At 35.1% G+C, this 25,258-nt stretch overlaps 1 protein-coding gene across 6 annotated transcripts in view; it reads left to right on the plus strand.

The window, feature by feature from the left end:
- ATP11B (ATPase phospholipid transporting 11B (putative)) overlaps positions 1-25,258 on the plus strand; it is a 109,751-nt gene that overhangs the window by 57,557 nt on the left and 26,936 nt on the right. For all 6 annotated transcript variants that reach the window (XM_061166652.1, XM_061166655.1, XM_061166651.1 and 3 more), the window contains 9 exons: positions 18-121; positions 3,413-3,594; positions 5,914-6,117; positions 11,123-11,276; positions 12,530-12,632; positions 15,798-15,943; positions 17,123-17,182; positions 18,944-19,071; positions 20,534-20,672. In XM_061166652.1, coding sequence (XP_061022635.1) covers positions 18-121; positions 3,413-3,594; positions 5,914-6,117; positions 11,123-11,276; positions 12,530-12,632; positions 15,798-15,943; positions 17,123-17,182; positions 18,944-19,071; positions 20,534-20,672 — 1,220 coding nt within the window. The remainder of the gene's footprint in view (positions 1-17; positions 122-3,412; positions 3,595-5,913; positions 6,118-11,122; positions 11,277-12,529; positions 12,633-15,797; positions 15,944-17,122; positions 17,183-18,943; positions 19,072-20,533; positions 20,673-25,258) is intronic.

Here is a 25,258-nt window from a genome sequence, read left to right on the forward strand (position 1 = left end):
TTCATTTTTCTTTTTAGGTGAAAAGCTTTTATTTGTTAAAGGCGCTGAATCATCAGTTCTCCCTGCATGTATAGGTGGAGAAATAGAAAAGACGAGAATTCATGTAGATGAATTTGCTTTGGTAAGTGCAAATTTCTCTTATTTTAAAAACCATTAAAAATATATGTGAAAGATATTTGCATTAGTATTTTATCAAAAATTACAGTAATTCTGTAGTTCTGTTACATTATGTGTTGGTTCCTCATTCTTTGGTTAAATACTGACCTTTTAACCTGCAAACATGTATCTTCTGTTTGAACCTATTACAGCCAGAGTACTTATGGCTTTAAGGACCCCTCAAATTGCTGTGTTATAAAAGGAGGGATTTCCTTAGTGGTCTAGTGGTTAAGACTCTTGCTTCCACTGCAGGGGGCACAGGTTTTTATTCCTGGTCAGGGAATTAAGATCCCACACGGCACAGCCAAAAAAAGGAGGGGATTATACAAAAAAATCTCAAGAATGTGTAAACCTGAAACCCTCATACATGCTGTGGAAATATAAATGATATGGCCAACTTAGAAAACAGTTTTACAATTCCTCGTACAATATAGAATAATATAGAGTTACTATATGAGTCAAGGTATACATCCAATAGAATTGAAAATATACATCTAACAAAAACTTGGACACAAATATTTGTAGCAGCTTATTGACTATGCCAAAGCCTTTGACTGTGTGGATCACAATAAACCGTGGAAAACTCTTAAAGAGATGGGAATACCAGACCATCTGACCTGTCTCTTGAGAAACCTGTATGCAGGTCAGGAAGCAACAGTTAGAACTGGACATGGAACAACACACTGGTTCCAAATAGGAAAAGGAGTACGTCAAGGCTGTATATTGTCACCCTGCTTATTTAACTTATATGCAGAGTACATCATGAGAAACGCTAGGCTGGAAGAAGCACAAGCTGGAATCAAGATTGCTGGGAGAAATATCAATAACCTGAGATATGCAGACGACACCACCCTTATGGCAGAAAGTGAAGAGGAACTAAAAAGCCTCTTGATGAAAGTGAAGGAGGAGAGTGAAAAAGTTGACTTAAAGCTCAACATTCAGAAAACTAAGATCATGGCATCTGGTCCCATCACTTCATGGGAAATAGATGGGGAAACAGTGGAAACAGTGTCAAACTTTATTTTTCTGGGGTCCAAAATCACTGCAGATGGTGATTGCAGCCATGAAATTAAAAGATGCTTACTCCTTGGAAGGAAAGTTATGACCAACCTAGACAGCATATTAAAAAGCAGAGGCATTACTTTGCCAACAAAAGTCCATCTAGTCAAGGCTATGGTTTTTCCAGTAGTCATGTATGGATGTGAGAGTTGGACTATAAAGAAAGCTGAGCGCCGAAGAATTGATGCTTTTGAACTGTGGTGTTGGAGAAGACTCTTGAGAGTCCCTTGGACTGCAAGGAGTTCCAACCAGTCCATCCTAAAGGAGATGAGTCCTGGGTGTTCATTGGAAGGACTGATGTTGAAGCTGAAACTCCCAATACTTTGGCCACCTGATGTGAAGAGTTGACTCATTGGAAAAGACCCAAATGCTGGGAAGGATTGGGGGCAGGAGGAGAAGGGGACGACAGAGGATGTGATGGCTGGATGGCATCACCGACTCAGTGGACATGGGTTTGGGTAGACTTGGGGAGTTTGTGATGGACAGGGAGGCCTGGCATGCTGCGGTTCATGGGGTCGCAAAGAGTCGGACACGACTGAGTGACTGAACTGAACTGAACTATTCCTAATAGCTTAAAAAATGGAAAAACGCAAATGTTTGTCAACTTTGAATGGATTAAACAGTGTCCTATCTGTATAATGGAATATTAATTGGCCCTTAAAAGGAATGGTGTTCCTTGTTAAGGAAAGAAGCTAGTCACAAAAGGCCACATATTCTGTTTATATGAAATATCCAGAAGAAGCCAGTTCATAGAGCTAGAAATCAGATTAGTGGTTGCCAGGAGCTGGAGGAAGGGGTAAAAGGGAAGTGTCTGCTAATGAGTATGGAATTCCTTTTGAAGGTGATGAAAATGTTCTGGAATCAGGTAGTCGTAATGATTGCATGACTTCATGAGTACACTAAGGACCACCTAATTGTACTCTTTAAAGTGAATTATGGTATGTGACTTACGTCCCTCTTAATAAAAGAATGTAGGAGTATCTTACAAAATACAGTGCCACGATTCATGTGAAGAGGAAACTTATTAAGCAGTTCTGTCTCAGTCTTAGAGCCTCATGATCTCTCATTTCTACATTTCTGTAAATGTTTGCTTCATACTTATCTCTATCATTCTGCCTCCTTAGTTTCTTTTCTCCCTTTACTTATTTTCTAATTGTTTATGGTCTAGTTCATCTACCACACTGTAACATCTGTAGGAACAAAGATATTTTACTTTTCTGTCATTTTAATATCTAGAACAATGCTTTCACTAAGCTGGGACTCAATAAATACTTGTGGAATGAATTAATTTCATTTATAACTCTCATAGTCTCTTGGCTTTTTTAAGAAGAGGTGTTTATAAAGGTAGGTCATATGTAGATCAAGGAAAGCCAATATTTAGAAATCTACTAAGTAGTGTCTATAGTATTTTAAAGCCTTTCCTTTCTGAGTCCTTTTATTAGAATCTTTATTTTGGGTTTTTGTGAGGAAAATGTAAGAAAAAGAACTTTTATAAGTTTTCAGAGTTAGATACCAACTTTCAAATATTAACACCGTAAGAAAAATTGACCCTTGGTACAATCAGATAATCAAACATGTATTCCTAAGTTTTGTGTAATTCCAAATCACCGGTGAAGATATAATGATACAATTAAAAATCATTCATTCGATGGCTTTAGAAAAGTATTGGTTGATTGATAATGACCACCTTATAGTCTTCTTTATTTAAATTGTGAATTTGTCATACCATGAAGCCTCAGGAAATTATAGTCCCCTTTGCTTAAAAAAAATTTTTTAAGTAGATAAAAGTGAATTTATAGTGGTTAAAACAAGAGAGTAGAACCTAGTGCTGCCTCTTTTGATTGGCCTGAAGGTACCTTTGTAGAACTTTTATACTTTCCTGGTAGAAACAGTTTTAAAATTATAGATAGATCATGTTTATGATCTTGTCTAGGGTCTGTAATGTTCTACAATACAGTGACCTTAATTATTATGAGCAACTTTTTAAGAACCCATCAGAAATTGAAAGAGCAATGATAATATGTATCCCACAATTCAGGTGACTATGGTTTTATAACAGTTTCCTATCACTAGATGGTGATAATTTTTAAATTATTGATAGTTGATTTTTGGTAATGGTATCCTCAGTTTATTTCAATGACTTTGATTCCCCATTAGTTATTTTCATTCAATTTTGTCTTTAATTTTTCTCTTTTAGAAAGGGCTAAGAACTCTGTGTATGGCCTATAGGCAGTTTACATCTAAAGAGTATGAGGAAATAAATAGACGTTTATTTGAAGCCAGGACCGCCTTGCAGCAACGGGAAGAGAAATTGGCAGGTGTCTTCCAGTTCATAGAGAAAGACCTGATATTACTGGGAGCTACAGCAGTAGAAGACAAGTAAGTATCAGATAAATAGCCAATGTCATTTTTCTCATAAGAATTTTTTTAACCAAGTATTTCTAATATATGACAAACTCCATTTTTAACATTTTATAATGACTTAATATATTTAAAATAAAAAGTTAAAGCCTTAATGTTTCCCAGTCCATACATATAATTTTTTTCCTAGTCAGCTATCTGAAATACTTGATAGAATTCAGCCATGTATAGTTCTGAGTTTTTAGACAACTATTCAGTGTACCATTCAAAGATTTTAAGCTCTTGCTTAATTCTCCAGCCTCACCTCCTACCATTGTCACCTTCTGCTTTACATTTCAGCAGTACCAAACTGTAGTTTTCTGAACATCAGTGAAGACTGTTTTAACTAAAACTGTTCTGTTTTTGCCTTTTTTCCTTTGCAAAGCTATGCCTTCTGCCCAGATCATTTTTCTCTTATCCATCTATGAATACCCATTCATAAATTATAGTTCATATATTACCCGCACTCTCTAGAAAGACCTTTCCTGACTCCTAATAGTATTAAAAATTCTCTTCTTTGGGAAACCTTCATGTTTTGTAGATAGTTTCTGCTGTTGTCCTTGTGACAGTATATTATAGTTACTTGTTTGAAGATTTTCCACTCAGTTAGCCTGTGAATTCCATGCCATCTATTTACTTACTGCCTTGTTCCCTAGCCTCTCTCTCCATGTATGTTTCAGTTTCTTGAATTATTGAATTCTACAAATTAAGTCTATTGTTAATGTTTTTTTCTACCACCTGGAGCTAAGGGTGTTTGCATTTTTTTAAGATCTAGTGTTCATTTACTTTTCAGTGATCCTTGTGAGATTTCTCAGACTCTCTGAAGTTATGTAGACCTTTATTGTCTGCAGTCTGATTTTTGAACTACTGATTTAAGAGATTTTCTTACCAAAAAAGAAAATCTTCTAATTTGAAATTTAAGACTTTTAAGAAATAAGTTTGTCTACCTAAAGAAACAAAAGACCTATACATAGAAAACTGTAAAACACTGATGAAAGCAATGAATATAGTAAAGTTGCAGGATATAAAATTAGCACACAGAAATCCCTTGCATTCCTATACACTAACAATGAAAAAACAGAAAGAGAAATTAAGGAAACAATACCATTCACCATTGCAACAAGAAATAAGTTTGTGAAGACTGTATAGTTCAGTTCAGTTCAGTCGCTCAGTCATGTCCAACTCTTTGCGACCCCATGAATTGCAGCACGCCAGGCCTCCCTGTCCATCACTAACTCCCAGAGTCCACTCAAACCCATATCCATTGAGTCGGTGATGCCATCCAGCCATCACATCCTCTGTCGTCCCCTTCTCCTCCTGCCCCCAATCCTTCCCAGCATCAGGGCCTGTTCCAATGAGTCAGCTCGTCGCATCAGGTGGCCAAAGTATTGGGAGTTTCAGCTTCAACATCAGTCCTTCCAATGAACACCCAGGACTGATCTCATTTAGGATGGACTGGTTGGATCTCCTTGCAGTCCAAGGGACTCTCAAGAGTCTTCTCCAATACTACAGTTCAGAAGCATAAATTCTGCGCTTAGCTTTCCTTATAGTCCAACTCTCACATCTATACATGACCACTGGTAAAACCATACCCATGACTAGACGGACCTTTGTTGGCAAAGTAATGTCTCTGCTTTTTAATATGCTGTCTAGGTTGGTCATAACTTTCCTTCCAAGGAGTAAGCGTCTTTTAATTTCATGGCTGCAGTCACCATCTGCAGTGATTTTTGGAGCCCAGAAAAATAAAGTCAGCCACTGTTTTTACTGTTTGCCTGTCTATTTGCCGTGAAGTGATGGTATAGTTAGTTGGTTCTATAAAAATCGACTTCAAAGTACAGTATTAAAATACAAAGTTGTAGGTTTTATATTTAAGTGTACATAGTGCTCCAACATATTAATACCCAGTGAGCTTCAAAAAACCAAATATGTTTACAGTGGTATTATCTGTCACCAAAATGAAGAGGAAGGAAACTTAACAATTGTTGGAATTCATACATGTTCTCATCAAGGCAGTATTGACCCAAGTGATTAGTATCTGTTACCTCAAATGCCCCACAACTCTGGTATGCCTGTTGTTACAAATGTGTCAGCACACAGTTGTAGATTTTGTATTAGCCAGGTGATCACCGATTTGGGTTATTTTTGTTTTTTCCCTAGTGGGAAAAAAAGTCAGTTGTATTACTATACTGTAGCATTCCTAGGTTAAGGAGTTCAGAATTACCCTACTTGTACTTGTTTACACTTAAAATTCAGTCAAAAAAGTATTCTCTACTACTAATTTGTTTCTTTTGTTTTCAGACTACAAGATAAAGTTCGAGAAACTATTGAAGCTTTGAGAATGGCTGGTATCAAAGTATGGGTACTTACTGGGGATAAACATGAAACAGCTGTTAGTGTGAGTTTGTCATGTGGACATTTTCACAGAACCATGAACATCCTTGAACTTCTAAACCAGAAATCAGACAGTGAATGTGCTGAAAAATTGGGGCAGCTTGCCAGAAGGTAAGAATATAGTTACCTGCATCATGGAGTTCAGGGTTCAGGAAGCTATTGCCCAGTGAACCCAAATATGGCCCACTGCCCTTTTTTATAGCCCATGCGCTCAAAATAACTTTTCTATTTTTTAATGGATGAAAAAGAAGTCAAAGAAGAGTAATATTTCATGGTGTGAAAATTACATGAAATTAAAAATTTAATGTACATAAATTTTATTGGAACAGAGCCACATTGGTTCATTTACATATCAGCAAAGGCTTTTGTGCTATAACAGCACAGTTGAGTAATTGGGCCAGAGCACTTTTATCATTTCTCATTGCTGCTTGATACAGTGCAAATCACAGTGACACAGTGATAACTCAGTAATGTTTTCTCTGCCACACTGCTGTATGGCATTTTGGTATATTTTTATTGTCAGTATTTAACTATCATGTCCAACATAAAAAGAAAAATGGACTTTTAATATCACACTCTTAAAGCACAGTGGAGTGTTGATTATTATCAAATTAGATGGCAAAGCATTGTGTTTATTATTCAGTGACAGTAAGCTTTAATATACTGCCTATTTAAGATATAATCAAATATGAAATATAAAATCTCATTACCTATGGTTCTTTTGTAATAAAATGTAAAATCTCATTACAGATCAGCATTAACAGATGGACATGTGCCAGCTGACTTTGATAGAGGACATTAACTTTGAACCCCAATTAAAATGTTCTTTTCCCTGCCAAGAAAAAGATTCTATTCTATTATTTTTAAAATTGTATTTAATTATTATTACATTTTCTTACTTAAAAATTTTTGTCAAAATTTGTTTCTTCTTTTGTAGTATAAGAACCTATATAATACCTTCGATTTAGTCTCATGGCCTGCAAAGCTTAAAATTGAAATATTTACTTCTGGTGCTGTATAGAAAACATTTACCAACCAGTGATATAGTTCACATGACCATACTGGGAAATGCATCTGCATTTTACTGTTCAAAGATACTTTCATAAGTATATATGCTCTTAATTTGTTCTGTTTTTCTCTAAACCTGCTTCTTTAGGTAGATCAGCTTTTTTTAGGAGCCCTCATTTAACAGTTTCTTTAAGTTTTATTTCTTTATGGCCATGCTGGGTGCCTTCATTGCTGTGCAGGCTCTTCTCTAGCAGTGAGCAGGCTTCTCATTGTGGCGGCTTCTCTCACTTCGGAGCATGGGCTCAAGGGCGTTGTGAGCTTCAGTAGTTGTGACTCCTGGACTTTAGAGCACAGGCTCAGTAGTTGTGGTACACAGGCTTAGTTGCCCTGCAGCCTGTGGAATCTTCCCAGATCATTGATCGAACCCCCTATATCTCCTCCGTTGGCAGGCAGATTCTTCACCACTGAGACACCAGGGGAGCCCCAGGTTTTGTTTTTTTTTTTCTTTTTTACCTTAAATAGGAGTGTTTCAGTGTAAGCATGCGGGTTGCTTGTATGTAGGTATCTCAGATGTCCTACTGATAGCTCTTTGCAGTCTTGTGATATTAATGCAGAAAAACAAATACGAAAAGACAGTGCCACAATTGTCACTGTACATTCAGTGCTTTATTTATGTTTGTTATGCAGGGATTGATGTGATACTAAATTTTGGATTTTATCAGAGAAAAGCTTATTTAAGGAATGTTTTAAAGAGACAGTACAACTTTCAGAAAGATCTTTGCTTGAGCTCAAAAAGGTGATTGTTCTAGGTTAATGACGCGGGTTTTGAAGCAATGCCAACACTGTTGTGGCTACTTAAGCATTTAAGGGCATAATGTCCAGAACTCCCTAAAATATACAAACTAATTGTTCAGAATCATTTACTTCTTAAATATTACTTCTGATTATAAAAGTAATAAATACTCATTTTAAAGCACTGAAAATAAGATATGATGATTAGTAATATAATACAGCCATCTGAAGATAATTATATTTTCAAATATTTTTAAGTCTTCTATATATGTGCTTTTGGTGAGTCTGTTAAGATCATGGGTATTGTTCATTTCCCTTTTTGTACAAAAGCTGTATTATAAAGTGAATATTATACCTTGAAATTAATTTTAGGCTTGCTGTGTGAAATGTATGTTTCAGAGATACCATCTTAGTGGAATATATTTTCTTCCTTTTTTTTTCTCTTTTGCTGAGCCTCAAAGCTTGTGGGATATTAGTTCCCCAACCAGAGATTGAACCCACATCTCTGCAGTGAGAGCACAGAGTCCTAATCACTGGACCACCAGGGAATTCCTGAAATATGTTTTCTGAGTTAACCATATAAGTCAATAGGATTTTGATTTATAGACTTTCAGGAAGTATCTATTCTAAAAATCTTGGATATAGCAAAAAAATTCCATATCTTTCAAAGCTTTAGTGTATGTATCTAATCCTTCAAAACCACATTGATTATCTCCTATGTAGGCGTTTGGGACAGTCATGTAAGGTGTGTTGTTTATTCCCAGAATACTTACAATGTGTCAGAAAAAAGAAGTAAGTATACTGTCACAACCATCAGGACTGAATTGTAACTGAGGCAAGAACAGAGAGCTGTCTGTGGACCGAAGTGGGAAACTCAGCCCAAGTTTATCCTAGAAACAGCTCTGTACATTAGAACGCTGTACATGGGAACTCATGACTGTTGTCTCCTGTTTTGAGATGTAAACTTGTCAGAAAAGAACACCAAGAATCAAAGTGGTCCATGTATGCAAATTCCCAGAGCTGAGAGGCTCATTCAGGCAATTGATAGTAGCTACGTATGGCCAGGGAATGGAGTAGATGGGACAGGATGTGGGAAATACTGAAACATGAGGCTACAGAAGTAAGCAGATGCTAACCTTACTATGTGCCAGAACTATGAGGGGCTTTTCCATATTGCATAGATGTTACACCATGGATTGTGTATGCTGATTTATGAAGCCTGTCCAGAGGAGAACGTCACTTAGTGTGCCTTGGGAATGTTCCCAAGGAAAGCTTACCTGACCTGTCCTGCTCTTGGCTGCTGCTGCTTCTGAGACCATGTGCTCAGGCAGTGCTTACACTGAATGCCTGTAGGCAGCAGGGGCTGCTAAGGAAGTTCAGCCCACAGAGAGGAAACAGTCAGTTTAGATGCCAATTTCAGGTACTGGAGAATTGATAAAGGAAGTATACATTTTTTAAAGTTTATATTGTAAATGTTAATTGCTTTCCACTTATTATGCAGTGCAACACTATAGTTACTAGGCATACAATGAAGACATCATTTTAACTTACAGAAAAGATTTAAGTATTAGACTGAAAGTCATCAGTATGTTTAGTTTTCATAACTTACTGCTCATTTAATAGTCTTCTCACTTATCATTTAAAAATTGAGGGAATAGCCGCTATGGAAAATGGTATAGAAAAAATTTTAAACAGAACTACCATGTAATCCAGCAATTCCACACCTGGATATTTATACAAAGGAAATGAAGTCACTGTCTCAGGGAGAGCCACACTCTTGTGTTCACTGCAGCATTATTCACCATAGCCAAGAATGGCAGCAACCTAAATATCCATTAATGTGTGTGTGGACAGTGAAAATGTGATGTTCCTTCCACACATGAAGGAATATTATTCACCCATAAAAAAGAAGGAAACCTTGCTTTTTGTGATAACATGGATGGATCTTGACAACATTATGCTCAGTAAAATAAGTCAGACAGCAACAAATACTTATATGTGAAATCTAAAAAAACCAATGATAGAATGGTGATTGCCAGGAGCTGGTCTGTGGGGGAGATGGGGAGGTGATAGTCTGGGGTACAAACTTCTAGCTTATGTATAAGTTGAATAAGTTCTGGGGATCTAATGTACAGTATGGTGGCTATAATTAACAGTACTATATTATATATTTGAAAATTGTAAAGAGAGTAGCTCTCAAGTCTTACCACCACGACAAAAAAAAGTTTTTACATGAAAGGATGGAGGTGTTAATTAACCTTATTGTAGTAATCATTTTTGCAGTGTATATATATGTATCAGATCATATTGTGTACCTTAAACTTATATATATGTCAATAATATCTCAATAAAGCTGAGAAAAAAATAAAATGAAAATGTATGGGTGTTTCTCAGTAGCAGCCCTGCTATACTGTGAACCCAGTGGTGAACTGTAGTATTTTCCTTGTGCTGACCTGAACACAATGCTTCTCTGAGTGCTGGTCTTCAACTGCATAAGAAGCTTGCTCCAGAATGTAAATCTGTACACTGCTTCTTTCACTGAGAAATTTTTATTACCAAAGGGGGAGTGGGGTGAAGCAGCTGAACCAAATAGTGTGCTCAATAATATACTTTATTTACATACTGACGCAATAACATACTTATTATGATAATATACTTGTTTTCTCTTTCTTGTCGCAAATAGTTCTCTCAACTGCCAATTATTAGACCATTTTTGAAATAGTCCTCAGTATAGTATATGCCCACAAGGGAGGTGTTACCCATTTTCCACCATTGTAATACCTGGCATTACAGTCCATTGTAGGGTTAAATATCAAGAGACAGTTGATGGTTTCTTCATTCCTTGCCTTGCTACTTAAATATACAGTGAATCTAGCTTGTACATTTTCCTGAACATTCTTGATTTCATTAAATTTTTAAAATTAGAACTTGCTAAATGTATAACTAGTTATATTTTTATTTTTCTAAGATTTTTTATACAATTTGGGAGAATATCCTCAAATTATGTGTAACAATTCACTTTTTAGAAAATACAGTTTCTCTGTGTGTGTGTGTGTGTGTGTGTATATATATATATGAATTCATTGAAAAATTGAATATCATCTATTTTACTCTTCATATCAGTCACTCCCAGTTCTGCTTAATCTTAACTTTCAAATGGTAGAACTCTATTCCCTAACATGTCAGTTTTGTAACAGTGAAGTCTATGGGTGAATGATCCATTTTTCAGTAAGAATCTTTTGTTTACTAAATGAATGTAAATAATATGGCTTTATACATGTCTTACAGAGGATATCATCATTTTCTATTTTTTTAGGGTTAGAGAGGATCATGTGATTCAGCATGGTCTGGTGGTAGATGGGACCAGTCTATCTCTTGCACTCAGGGAGCATGAAAAGCTATTTATGGACGTTTGTAGAAATTGTTCAGCTGTAATGTGCTGTCGTATGGCACCACTACAGAAAGCAAAGGTATGTTTATTTCATAACAAGTCCCATAGAGATACTTTGATTTAAAAGTATTCTTTAACATTAATGCCTCACCTGGTTCCATTTGGTGATATGCAGTATATGAATCTTAACCAGGAGTCAGTCACTTCTCATAATATGAATTTTAACCATATACATTAGGCCTTTGGAAATTTCACAGTAAATATTGAAGTTTTAATTATTCATAATAACATAGAAATAGATCATTGTAACCTAAAAGTGACCATGTGATAGATAGCAGTTTGTGATATTCCTGAGACACAAATTTGAACTATGGTAACAAGTCTCATGAGTTCGTTACTTAACTTACAGGGTCAAGGACCCTATAAGACTTCAGTTCATCTGCACCTCTAGGTCATTCTTTTGATCTTTGCTTATTCTTGCATTCTCATGAATTGATAATTCTCTTTGTTAAAAATGACTGTTAAGTGCTAAATAGAACTTTAATAAAGAGTTAAAAAGCCAATTAATTGTGATATGAAGCCGTAGTTAGGAAATATTTTATGTTCAGCTGTGATTCAAGTGAAAACCTATACAAATATTTTTTGTAACTGAAACCTTCACAAGTATATGCTTTGAAATATACCTCTAAACATATTATTTCACATATAGAGCTAATAAACTATATATCCAGTTTTTTTGGCTTTATGGAGTTTTATTACAGTGCCTATTTTATTATGATAACCCATATACCCCAGTCTGTGGACATTAAACTGGAGACCAAACAGACCTAATGCCTAAATTCTTTAGAAAAGTACGTTCAAGTATTCCAAAGAAACCTTTCGTTAGATTTTATTGAATTTAATTTTCATGGCTCTTTAAATTTTTAAGAAACTTTACTACAAGAGAAACTAATTATCTTTCCTATGTATCAAATGAAAATAATTTCTTTGAGAAAAAAAAAAATTGCCTGACAAAGTTCAGTTAATTGTAGTTAATTTTTTACACAGTTATTATTAAGCTTTTTACAAATTTAAGCTGTGTTTAACAGATTCTTACATCCCATCATAAAATCCAAAGACCACAGTCTGTTTTGTTGTCATTTCTGAAAGACATTGCTAACGTCTTAATGGAGACATCCCTCAGACAATGAACCCCAGTGCATATTACTGTCCAGTATAAAACTTAATTTTTTTCATTACTGTTCTTACAACAGATCATTTCAGATAAATAATTTTATATAAATATAAGAAAGTTGAAGTTTTATTATAATTAATGAGTTGTATGTCTTTCAGGTAATAAGACTGATAAAAATCTCACCTGAGAAGCCAATAACATTGGCTATTGGCGATGGTGCTAATGATGTAAGCATGATACAAGAAGCACATGTTGGCATAGGTGATTGATATTTTTTCTTTGGACTTGTAAAGTTGGTATAATTATTTGATGATGAATTTTCCTTTTGTAGAATAAAGTACAATGTCACATATACAAATGAAAACTAAATGCAGTGGTGTAATATATCACATCATATTTCTGTCAGAAACCTATCATTATTAAGCCCAATATTTAGGATTTTTTAAAAATATTTATTTGGCTGCCCTGGGTCTTAGTTACAGCATGTGGGATCTAGTTACCTGACCAGGGATTGAACCCAGGCCCTTTGTTTTGGGAATGTGGCGTCTTAGCCACATGGACCACCAGGGAAGCTGCAGGATGTTTTAATTGCAAATTTTCAAGGAAATAAATACCACTAGTGAATTTTATCTCTCCAGTTCTTCTTCCCAGTAAAGTTAGTTTAGTTTTACATGCAATTTTCTACCTTTTTAAATACTTTTACACAGTATTTTTATCATTTTTTAAAAATTATAAGTTCATGATATATACATAAGATGTATAATTATCTTATTTTAGAATATTATTATTTACCTTATCCATTAGTCTAAAGATTTTGGAATGTATTTTAAAGATAATTTTAGAGACAGGAAATTATACCAAACTATAAAATTTCAAGTAACTTTCTAATTTAATAATCTTTATCCTAACTTTTTTCTATTTTTGCCTAAAATTTTTATTAAATTCAGAATACTAAAATCATTTTATTATATTTATATTACCAGTCATTTCCCACTTAAACAATATTTTGACCTGTCTTCCTCAATAATTTTATTGAGGAAGCAAAAGAGAGGAGTATGGATTTTTGTTGAAGGATAAAATTTTAGAGTTAGAAGATAGTCCTTGCTCTGGAGTTGCCTGTGTGATGAGTACTGATTGGGTCCATATTTCCAGTGTATCCCTCAAATCAACTCCTTCCTCTTTGGGATAATTAACTCTTCATTTTGAAAACCTCGCTTTCTTTATATTGTTTATACTGTTGTTTCTCAGAAATCTTCACGATAATTTGATAACTAACTGTATCATATGTTAGAGTATAAAAAGCAACAGTACTTTTGATTTTATCAGTAATATGATAACAGCCAGACCAGTGAGCAGAATCAATTCGGAAAGCCTGGAAATTTAGTATGTAACAAAGGAGATGTTTCAAATAAGTAGGGAAACAAATTATTTGATTTAATAAAACACTGATATAACTAGTTATCTGGGGGGAAAAAGTGAGTCCCTTTCCATTGCTTATAGCAAAACAAATTCCAGATGGATTAGGATTTAAATAATTTTTGAAGGCTATAAAAATAATAGACTTTAGTGAATAATCCTGTTATTTGAGGTATGGAAGGATCTTTTAAATACACAACCAAAGAAAGCAAGGAACTGAAAAGGCAAAAGATCAACATGTGTGACAGAAGTAAATACTTCCCATAAAAAAATTTTTAAGACAAACTAATAAAGAATATTTGTAAAATAGATTATAGTATTCCTATTATGTGAGGTCTTAAGGAGAATAAGAAAAACAGTCTAGTAGAAATCTCCCTAATAATCATAAAGTAAGTTGAAATTGCCTGTCAGATTGGCAAAAATACCCTGAAATTGACCAGGGGTATGGACTTCCCAGGTGGCACTGTGGTTAAAGAACTCCCCTGCCAATGCAGGAGATGCAAGAGATGGGGTTCAATCCCTGGATCAGGAAGATACCCTGGAGTAGGAAAGAGCAGCTCACTCCAGTTTTCTTGCCTGGAAAATTCCATGGACAGAGGGGCCTGGTGGACTACAGTCCATGGGTTCACAAAGAGTTGGACACACCTGAGCACACACACACATGCAGATTAACAAATGCCCTTAAATGTTAGTAGGAATGTAAATTGGTACACCCTGCATTATTATATATAACAATTTTAAATGTGTGCCCTGTGGACTTCCCTGGTGGTACAATGGATAAGAATCTGCCTGTCAATGCACGGGATGTGGTTTCAATCCATAGTCCAGGAAGATTCCACATGCTACAGAACAACTAAGCCTGTGCACCAAAACTGCTGAGTTCTCGTGCCATGACCAGTGAAGCCCTCATGCTCGAGGGCCCAAGAGCCACAGCTAATTGAGCCCACATGCTGCAACTACTGAAGCCCATGCTCCTAGAGCCTGTGCTCTGCAATGAGAGAAGCCGTTGTAATGAGAAGCCAATGCACCACAGCAAACAGTAACTCCCCTTGCTGCAACTAGTGAAAGCCTTTGCATAGCAAAAATAAAATAAATGTGTGCCCTTTGACCTAGTGACTAGGCATCCAGGAATTCCTTTTAAGAAAATAAATGACTATGTTAGCAAGCACATATGTCCATATATAGTAAGTAAACAATGTCCATAATGTAGAAAGTGATGAAAGCAGATTACAAAACAATCCCATCTTTATGTACTTGTTTGTATATGTGTTAAGTGAACATATATGAAATATGCATAAGGAGAACTTCTAAGAGTATATAGACCAGAAATAGTGGTTTTCTCTAGGAGCTGTGAATACAGATGATTGTCTTTACATTTTGTAACATTTTGATCCTTTTATAACAGGAGTAGAAAATTTTCATTTTGAAAAAATAATTTTTTCGAAGCTGGTTTCACATGGAATAAACAAACATGGCAATAACTTTTGAAACCTAATGAACTATGGTAACCTCAAAAAAAGTGCTCATATTTGTCAGATAAAATTATGTACTGATTTCAAGTAATATTGTACATTTTTCTTTTAAAAAGCACACTGAGTTTTGCATGAGAGTTTTAAAACTGTTAAACATGGTTATTTCTACTTGATTCAGCATATTTTTTATGTTCCTTGGAAATAAGAGACGTGAAAGCTGTTTTATGGCATTCTCTTGATTAGAATAAAAAAATGTTCTTAGGTCCTGAACTTTTAATATTTTATATCAATTTTATTTTATTCTAGTTCTTTGAAGATTGATGTTACATGCCTAGTATATGTTATAGCTTTGTATTAATTACATATCTGATATAAGTAGAACAACCTTTTCGGAATCTATTGTCTACTATAATTTAGAATATAATTATCCTAAATCCACGTTCAGCTGCTACAGATAATTAAGGTATTTGCAGACATATCTTAAAATTTACATTTACCAATTATCAGTGACCTAATCTTTTTGTCCCCTGTATTACAGGAATCATGGGTAAAGAAGGAAGACAAGCTGCAAGGAACAGTGACTATGCAATAGCTAGATTTAAATTTCTCTCCAAATTGCTTTTCGTTCATGGTCATTTTTATTATATTAGAATAGCTACCCTTGTACAGTATTTTTTTTATAAGGTGAGTTTCATGGAGATAGTCTAGAGTTAATTGCTAACAGTATTTGAGGTTTCAGTTTAAGGAATGTTATTAATATTACCATACAAGTTAGTCTGAAAATTTTTTCTATAAGTAAAAATAATAGTCTATGGAATATACTTTTTTTATTTTATCATAAATCTAATGTATACTCACAGTGGTTGCCTGAGGCCAAGAGTGTGAGTGATAGAATTGACTAAAAAAGTATATGAGAGAACTTTGCTTGACAGAAAAGTTCTTTAACTTGATTGTGGATATGTGAATTTGTCAGGATACATCAAAATTCACACTTACTTTATTCTATGCAAATTAGAACATGATTAGTTTGATTTCTTTATTGTTATTTTGTCCCAAACCAGTAATAAGTTTTAATTTTACCTCTAATATTATGATTTTAAGCAGAAGTTCTTCATCTTTTTTGGGCCATGAATGACTGGTAGTCTAGTAGTATAAACTACTCAGTATAGGGATTTTAGGTGCATAAAATAAAATACATAGAATTACAAGGAAGCCAGTTATGTTGAACTATTGTTCTATCTCTTGACCCTTTGGGCAAAGATAGGATTATTTGGAACCAATGTTAAGCACCTCTGAATACCAAAACATTTACTACATCAGAGTGTTCTGTGTTGCATGTATTTCTATAATTAGTAGCTGCAGCCCAATGAAAGAACACAGGTAGATTGCATAATGCTAATAGATGATGTTGGCAGTTTTTTCTTAGCTTATTATAACAACTTTTGCTGTGACCTATGGCTTTTGTAATGGAAAGAAATTTTGATACTCCATTTATTTTATTTTAAATATTTTTGCATTCTAAAGTAATTTTAGCCCTAAAGTTTAAATAAACCTTCCTAATTGTGTTGTGTATGAAAAGTATTGACTAATAGTTATAAATTCAAAATTATCATATTGTTTGGCAATGACAGGAGTCAAAGGTATTTTCATGCTGACATTTGCAGTGCTACATAGACTACTTTTAGGCATTTTTTAATAAAATGGGATTCTTATTTTCCTATTTTGTATGGAAAAGTTCTTATGGGCAGATCTATTTACCATATCAACTGAGATTATTTTCTGGACTCTTTAAGTTATTTTTAGAAATCATTTCACATTTAGACTTAAATATTTCAATTATTTCCATTTAATCTTGTTTTTCAGAATGTGTGCTTTATCACACCCCAATTTTTATATCAGTTCTACTGTTTGTTTTCTCAACAAGTAAGTAAATAGAGTCTTTTGTTTTATCCTTTTAGATAAAGAGTAGAGTATGTTTGTTCAGGTCTTGTTAAATACTTGGAGGGACTTTTTCCATTTTTCCTAGTCCTGCAAATAACTAGCTAGACATAACTGTTCTTATAGTATACTTAATTAGCTTAGTGTCAATATTCTTTTTTCTGATTTTCAGTGTGAAGTGAGTGTGAATGGCAAAAAATATTTTAACTGTGGATGCTTTTTTAAAAAATAGATATTATTACTCTTAATAGCTTATGAGAGGACTTTGCTAACTGTTTTCAACTTAAGTATAGTATTTCTGTAAAATTCATATCAAGCCAGGCCACATAATTATTGTAAGATTACATCATTATTTATTTTTTGACTCATAGAATTTTTTTTAGATTTGGAAGAAACATAGTGATTGAGTCCAGGGATGACATATAGGTTTCATCTCAGAAGGTAATTAAATGGAGGTTCTAGGAGTGCTATATTGAAAAGGGTTCTGAAGCTATATGGCTATATGCTCAGAGGGAAAACCTTATAGTAGGTTAACAGTAGCTATAATGAACACTTGATGGGTCTTTTCTTTGTATACATGTCACATAGAGAAGGAAACTGAAATCCATAGGGATTAAGTAACTTGCCCAAGATTACATAGCTAAGTTAATAACTAAACCATGCTTGGACCTATTGCTTCTGACTACCTGAGCACCCTTCTCACATACCATACTCAACATCTCTAATTGATCAAGACATTTGTTCTAATTTATTGAAATTTTTAATTATCTTAGGTTTTGGGTTGTTTTTTTTTTTAATGAATTTCCTACTCTTAATCACCATTTCCTCCTTTGTTTACAACCTGGAACTCTAAATTTGAGACATCTGCTTGGACATTAAGTTAGTTAATGTTGTGTCCGACTCTTTGCGACCCCGTGGACTATACCACCAGGCTCCTCCGTCCATGGAATTCTCCAGGCAAAAATACTGGAGTGGGTTGTCATTTCCTTCTCCAGGGGATCTTCCCGACCCAGGGATCAAACCCAGGTCTCCCACATTGCAGTCAGACACTTTAACCTCTTTAACCTCTGAGCCACCAGGGAAGCCTGCTTGGACATTGATTGCTAGTAAAAATGTTTTACTTGGATGAAATAAAGAAAGCTGTGAGAGCATGTGACAAGAAGACTTAACCTATTTTGTTTAGGTTTTCAGGGAATTTATAGTATAATCTGAGAGACAGTATCAATGTTAATAAAAGCTATATGTAAAGAACAGACAAACTGCTAAGCACTTAGTATCAACAGTAGCACATAAAACTGTTTAGAAGAGGCAGCTATCATTAGGAATTTGAGCCAGTGTTTTTAAGTTTCATGGATCATGGATTAAAGAAAGTGTAGGACTTAGGTGGGAAAACAAAGCTATGAAAACAAAACTATATGTGTAGCATATCAAATAAATAATAACAAACCTAGGACACATGTAAGAGAATTGTGTAAAATTACATCACAGTGATCAAATTAGGATATCTTGAAATATAGATCCATCTGATTGTAATAGTAGAATCAAGTGACATAATATTCCAGTTTCCACAAAGAATATAAATGTAGAAACATTATGTCTATATAAGAAACAAATTAGACTTACTAAAATGGATTCAGTGTAAACTGACAATATGTAATTTTTATGATGCTTCTTTGTAATTATATGAATAAGTATAATAGTAATGTAGTCTAGAGTCTACAAATTCCGACAAATTTCTCTTCCTAGACACTATATGACAGCGTGTACCTGACTTTATACAATATTTGTTTTACATCCCTGCCTATTCTGATATATAGTCTGTTGGAACAACATATAGACCCTCATGTATTACAGAACAAGCCCGCCCTCTATCGGTAAGTGTTTTCCAATATTAAATATCCATACCACCTCTTGCAGCAAGTAGTGCATTATATTTCAGTAGTTACCCATTTTTAAAAGTATCTTAAAAATAAGCAAAGATATCAGGCAATTTCTTGGTGACTATTGTCTTACTAAGGAAAGTACTTAAGTTTTCGTATGGTTTATAATTGTTGAACATTGAAGAGAATATTTGAATGAGTTTTCCAATGTTTTTAGGAATGAATAGTTTCGTCCTAGGAATGCATTGAGCAGTTGTGTGATTTGCACTTACTGTTTTAAACCAATAATACTCTGTTTCATGGGCACACACAAAAGTTACTCATTACTTACCTGAAAAATAGTTCGTGTTCTAGCCCTGCCGAATTTATGGTTAGTAATTGATGCAAGATGGAGAGTTGAGGCCATTAAATCCCATCCCAGGCCCCCTGGGTTATTCCTTTCTCAAAACCAGGTAATCATAGATACATGGACTCGGCTCAGGACTAGCTTATGATTCCCACATTAACTTGACCTTTATGCTTATAGAGATACTCAGTTATCCAAAAATGGCAATAACTTACCTTGATTTCCCAGGATATCTAGGCCTGGGCTTGACCCAAGATTGTACTTAGTTGCTTAGTTGTGTCTGACTCTTTGCAGCCCCATGGACTGTAGCCCGCCAGGCTCCTCTGTCCATGGGGATTCTCCAGATCAGAATACTGGAGTGGGTTGCCATGCCCCTCTCCAGGGTATCTTCCCAACCCAGGGATTGAGCCCATGTCTCCCGCATTGCAGGCGGATTCTTTATCACCTGAGCCGCCAGGGAAGCCCAAGAATACCGGAGTGGGTAGCCTATCCCTTCTCCAGGGGATCTTCCTGGCCCATGAATTGAACCAGGGTCTCCTTCATTGCAGGCAGATTCTGTAGCAGCTGAGCTACCGAAGTCCTGACCCAAGATTGGCACAGGCTTTTCTGCTCATAATAGCTGTTGATAGACATGAACTCAGTTAGGAACCTCAATGCTGAACCTAGCTCACATGACTCCACCATAAAGAAATAATCATGGCTGGTTATAACAGAATATAACAGATTTGACAAAGAGGGAATTCCCAGGCAGTCCAGTGGTTAGGATCTGGGCTTTCACTACTAGGGGGCCAGGTTCAATCCGTGGTCAGGAAACTAAGATCCCATAAGGCACACATTATGGCCCCAAAAAAGAAATAGCAACTTTACATAGTTAAACTGAAGAATTATGCCCATATCATATTTCCTGTATTTGAATATGTTATGAAAATATAAGCTGTATGATTTACAAGCAGTGGTTTGTAAATTAGGTTTTGTTCTTTTGCTAAAATTATAAGCAATTTTGAATTAAAAAGCCATCTTTTTTAATTATCAAATTGTAATAATTATTTAGTAGGTAAATAATAAGTTGTGATGTATTTTTTTTTCTCTTCCTTTTTTTTAAATTTGCAGAGACATAAGTAAAAATCGTCGATTAAGCATGAAAACATTTCTTTATTGGACCATCTTGGGTTTCAGTCATGCCTTTATTTTCTTTTTTGGATCCTATTTTCTCATAGGGAAAGATATATCTCTGCTTGGAAATGGCCAGGTAAAATATACAGTTTTTTTACAGAATGTTTTTAATAATTAATGTAGTTTGGCTTTTGATAACTTTCTGTCTTAAAAAATAAAGTAAAATTACGTTTAAGTTATAAAGTTGTATATATTAAAATGCAATTATTAAAAGGTTTTAACTTATTCTTAATCAAATTTCATACAAATGAAAATTAAAACAGAAAGGCAATGAAGTGTAATTTTAATGTGAAATTCAAGTTACCTAAGTAGTTTTGTGGGTTCAAAAATTAATTCATATAAGGGAATATATTCATGCCACTCCATGCTGTTCACTTCAAGATTGTGTTTTAATAATAGCTACTGTTTATTTTGACTCATTGGAAAAGACCCTGATTCTGGGAGGGATTGGGGGCAGGAGGAGAAGGGGACGACAGAGGATGAGATGGCTGGATGGCATCACTGACTCGATGGACATGCATTTGAGTAAACTCCGGGAGTTGGTGATGGACAGGGAGGCCTGGCGTGCTACGGTTCATGGGGTCACAAAGAGTCGGACACGACTGAGCAACTGAACTGAACTGAACTGTTTATTTAGTACTTAATATTGTGCTCAGTGCTTTACATGCTGCATTTCCATTAATCCTCACAGTAATTCTGTTGGAATGATACTATTACTTGGCCTTTTCAAATGAGAAATAGAGACAATGTCTAGGGTTTTGCTTTTAAATAGATGAACTTTTTTTTTGGTGTGCTTAAAAAGTGCTGCTCTACTCTTAAGTGCACAGCAGCAATCCTGAAGATGTCAAGTTACAGTTTAGAATGGCCATATTTCTGAAATGTAAAATTGGAAAGGAGTACCACACAGTATGTTGCTTCCGTGTCCTGACTGGAATGCTCGTGTTGAGAGATTCTTTGCAGAACTAGGCCTCTCTCTAGGCTTAACTAGATAGGTTAGGAGGAAAAAGAAATGACATCTGTAGTCCCGTGATAGACTGAAAATACTTGTCACCTTAGTTTCTGTTTTCTGTTGGCAGTACTTAAGAACTCCAAAATATATTTGCAGTTGGGAGAATATGAAGTTTTATCTGTGCAACAAACATTTATTGAGGACCAGCCATACCCGTGTACTGTACTAGTGTCTGGATTTATGAGAGGAACTAACACACTCCATTATGGAGCTTAGAGTCTTGTGAGAGGTACTGGAAATGAGCAACTGAAATAACACAATATTCAAGAGCATAAAGGAAATGAATTTCAACTTTAGAGAGGCTTTAACCATGCAAATCCCTTTAGGATGTAGAATAGGAACATACATATTATTGCCACTTTTGAGGACATACTTAGCCAGGTTTGGACAAATATATGAATCTAGTTTGTGTAGCATGAATGTTACAGCAGTTCCCTCAAGTAATTGAATTTTATTCAGTTTTTTTTCTCTGTTGCAGGTATATTCCATGTATTAACTTACTAAATTGTAACAACAATCCTATGTGAGGAAAATATATGTTACTTTTTTTCATATTAGAAAAGTAATCTCAGGTTAAAAAACTTGCCTCAAGTCACATAGCAAATAAATTACAAGAGTATAATTCAATATTATATAATTGATATATAATATTCTATATTATACAGTATAGATCTGTATAATGTCAAAGCCTGTATGCTTTGCCATGATCCTAAATTCTGTTGAGAAACAGTTATTAGCCTAGTACACTTCTGTGCGGTATTACCACCTGTGCAAGGACCATCAAACATATATATATATTTGCCTGTGCTAGGTCTTGGTTGCTACTCACAGGCTTTCTTTAGTTGCAGTAAGCAGGGGCTACTCTCTAGCTGCAGCACACAGGCTTCTCATTGTGGTGGCTTCTCTTGTTGCAGAGCAGGGGCTCTAGAGTGTGATCTTAGCAGTTGTGGCCCATGAGCTTAGTTGCATCTTTGCATGTGGGATCTTCCTGGACTGGAAATCGAACCTGTGTCCCTGCATTGGCAGGCAGATTCCTAACCAATGAATCACCAGGAAAGTTCAGTCATCAAATATATAGTTATATGGGTGAGCATGCCCATTTTCACCTGAAATACTGGGGTAAAAACGGGACAGAATAAAGAGGGAAAAAGTTAAGAAAAAAGGAAGATGTCATTGGATAAAAAGGAAGTTAAAGAGATCTCTTTTGTGCTAGTTTTTCTTCTGATTTTGAAATACTGTATCGGAAAAATATACAAAAATAAAAAATTACCTGTTCTCCTTGTACCCAGGTGTAATTATTCCTATCGTTTTTACATATTTCTCCTATTATTTTTTCATTAACCTCAGAATTTATATCCTCTCAATAACCTCATCACCATTTTCCCCTTAATATTGCCTCAGTGATTTTTCTTGTTATTAAAAATGCCTCAAAAATATTTTTTTCATAGCTACATAATATTCATTACATGGTATAAATTATTTAAGAATATTATAGCTTTGATTTGCTTCTAGTTTTTAGTGACTTTTAAAATTAAATCTTGAGCATGCTTTATATGAAATTAAAAATCTTAATGCAAGGTAAATTGTTCTGGCCCTTTGGTATAAAAGTTTCTTTTTTTCTTTTTACCACTTGTTAACTACCATTTTTTTTTAACTCAAATTGTATATCATTAACTTCCTTCCCCTTTTAGCCTACCAGTTCTATCACTCAGATATATACCACTGGAAATTTATCTACCACTCCCTGCCACCAGTACTAGTAGATACAGTGGGAAAGAGGCATATGTTACAGTCAGTCAGATTGGATTTACATCCTAGCATCTGAAGTTATCATTTGACTGATTTGGGATGAATTAGTTAACCTCTCTGAGACTCAGTTTCCTCCATCAAAATTAGGAGTTTAATTACTACCTTATTGGTTTGCTGTGACAGAGAAGGCAATGGCACCCCCCTCCAGTACTCTTGCCTGGAAAATCCCATGGACGGAGGAGCCTGGTAGGCTGCAGTCCATGGGGTTGCGAAGAGTCGGACACGACTGAGTGACTTCACTTTCACTTTTCACTTTTATGCATTGGAGAAGGAAATGGCAACCCACTCCAGTGTTCTTGCCTGGAGAATCCCAGGGATGGGGTCGCACAGAGTTGGACACGACTGAAATGACTTAGCAGCAGCAGCAGCAGGTTTGCTGTGAAGAATAAATGATATATGCAGGGCATTAGGCATAGAGGCTAGCATACAGAGTACTCAATCTTCAGAGTATTACTTGTTATTATTACTATCAAGTCTTTTTATTGAAGACCTTGTTCTACCCAATCCCATCTAGCCTTCTTCTCCCACAAACCCTCTCTATAACCATATAAGTTAAACTGCCCTTGTTGGCTCTCTCAGAACATGCAACATTCATTTCTAGAGTTCAAAGCCATTTCTATGTTTCCTCTCTAGAATGCTGTTTACCTCTTTCTCTTATGACTGTTCTTCAGGGTTGAGCCTAGGTTGTAATTTTGAGAAAGAAAAACCTTTTTGTAGTTTTTACTACAAAGCTTTTTTTTTTTAATGTTAATGATTTTAATTACTCTTTCGCACTATAATGTCATCAGCTGTTGAAACCTAATCATCAAATGATAAGAGCTCTGTGTTAAGATAGAAATATACTATTTTATATTTATATTACACAGAGAAGTCAGTATCTTTATTTTAATTCAAATGATTTAACCACTGTAATTACCAATCAGGTCATTAAAGACACATATGCAATTTAATTCCTAACAGTAGATATAGATTTATTTTAATTAAAGCTTGTATGATTGAAATGCCTTTGATTATCTAGTTCATTGCATAATTTCCCTGCGTATTCTCTTATTCATGAGAATATTTAAAGCACTAATAATACTTCAAGCAGTCAATAGGAAATTTTCATATACAGAGAACAGAAAAATATACCTTGCTTCTTATGGTATCACCCAACAATTGGTCAATGTTTTAAATGAATAATAAAGAGATAGTTTGTACTGGAGAACTGAACAACTGATTAACTCTATAGAAGGTAATTGTCTTATAGATCAATGTATAGTTAAACCTGTTACAAAATTGGAGGAAGTTATATTTTTTACTATTTCTACTTCCTGGCCTCCTCTTCTCCCTTGAATGTACTCCTCTGGGACTTTCCCCCAAAGCTCTCCCATTCAAACCATGTTCTTTCTGGTCAGCAGCACCCACTTTATTGCTAAATCCAAGAACATGCCTCAGCACTTATGAACTCAACCACTGGGTACAATTTATGAAGCCTTCCTGCCTGCCACAGTATCTTCTCTCAGTCTCTCTAAGTTACTTTGGCTTCATTACCAATTATTCCTTTTCAGTCTTTCAGGGACCATAGTAGCTACCTTCTTCCTGCTTCCGTTCTTCCCCTTCCTACTATCCATTCTTCTCACAGCAGCCCAAGTGATCTTATAAAAATGAAAAAAATTTGGACTACCTCTTGGACTGTATTTCCTTACCACCTTCCCTTTTTAGTCACTGTATGCCAGCCACACTGGTTTTCTTGCTCCTTCAGACTAATTTATTCCTGCATTAAGACTTTTGCACTTGCTCTTTCTCTGCCTAGATTCTTTTCCCTCATGTGGTCATGTGGCTGAATCCCTTAGTTCCTTCAG

Source organism: Dama dama, chromosome 19 (assembly GCF_033118175.1).
Source record: "Dama dama isolate Ldn47 chromosome 19, ASM3311817v1, whole genome shotgun sequence".
NCBI lineage: Eukaryota > Metazoa > Chordata > Mammalia > Artiodactyla > Cervidae > Dama > Dama dama.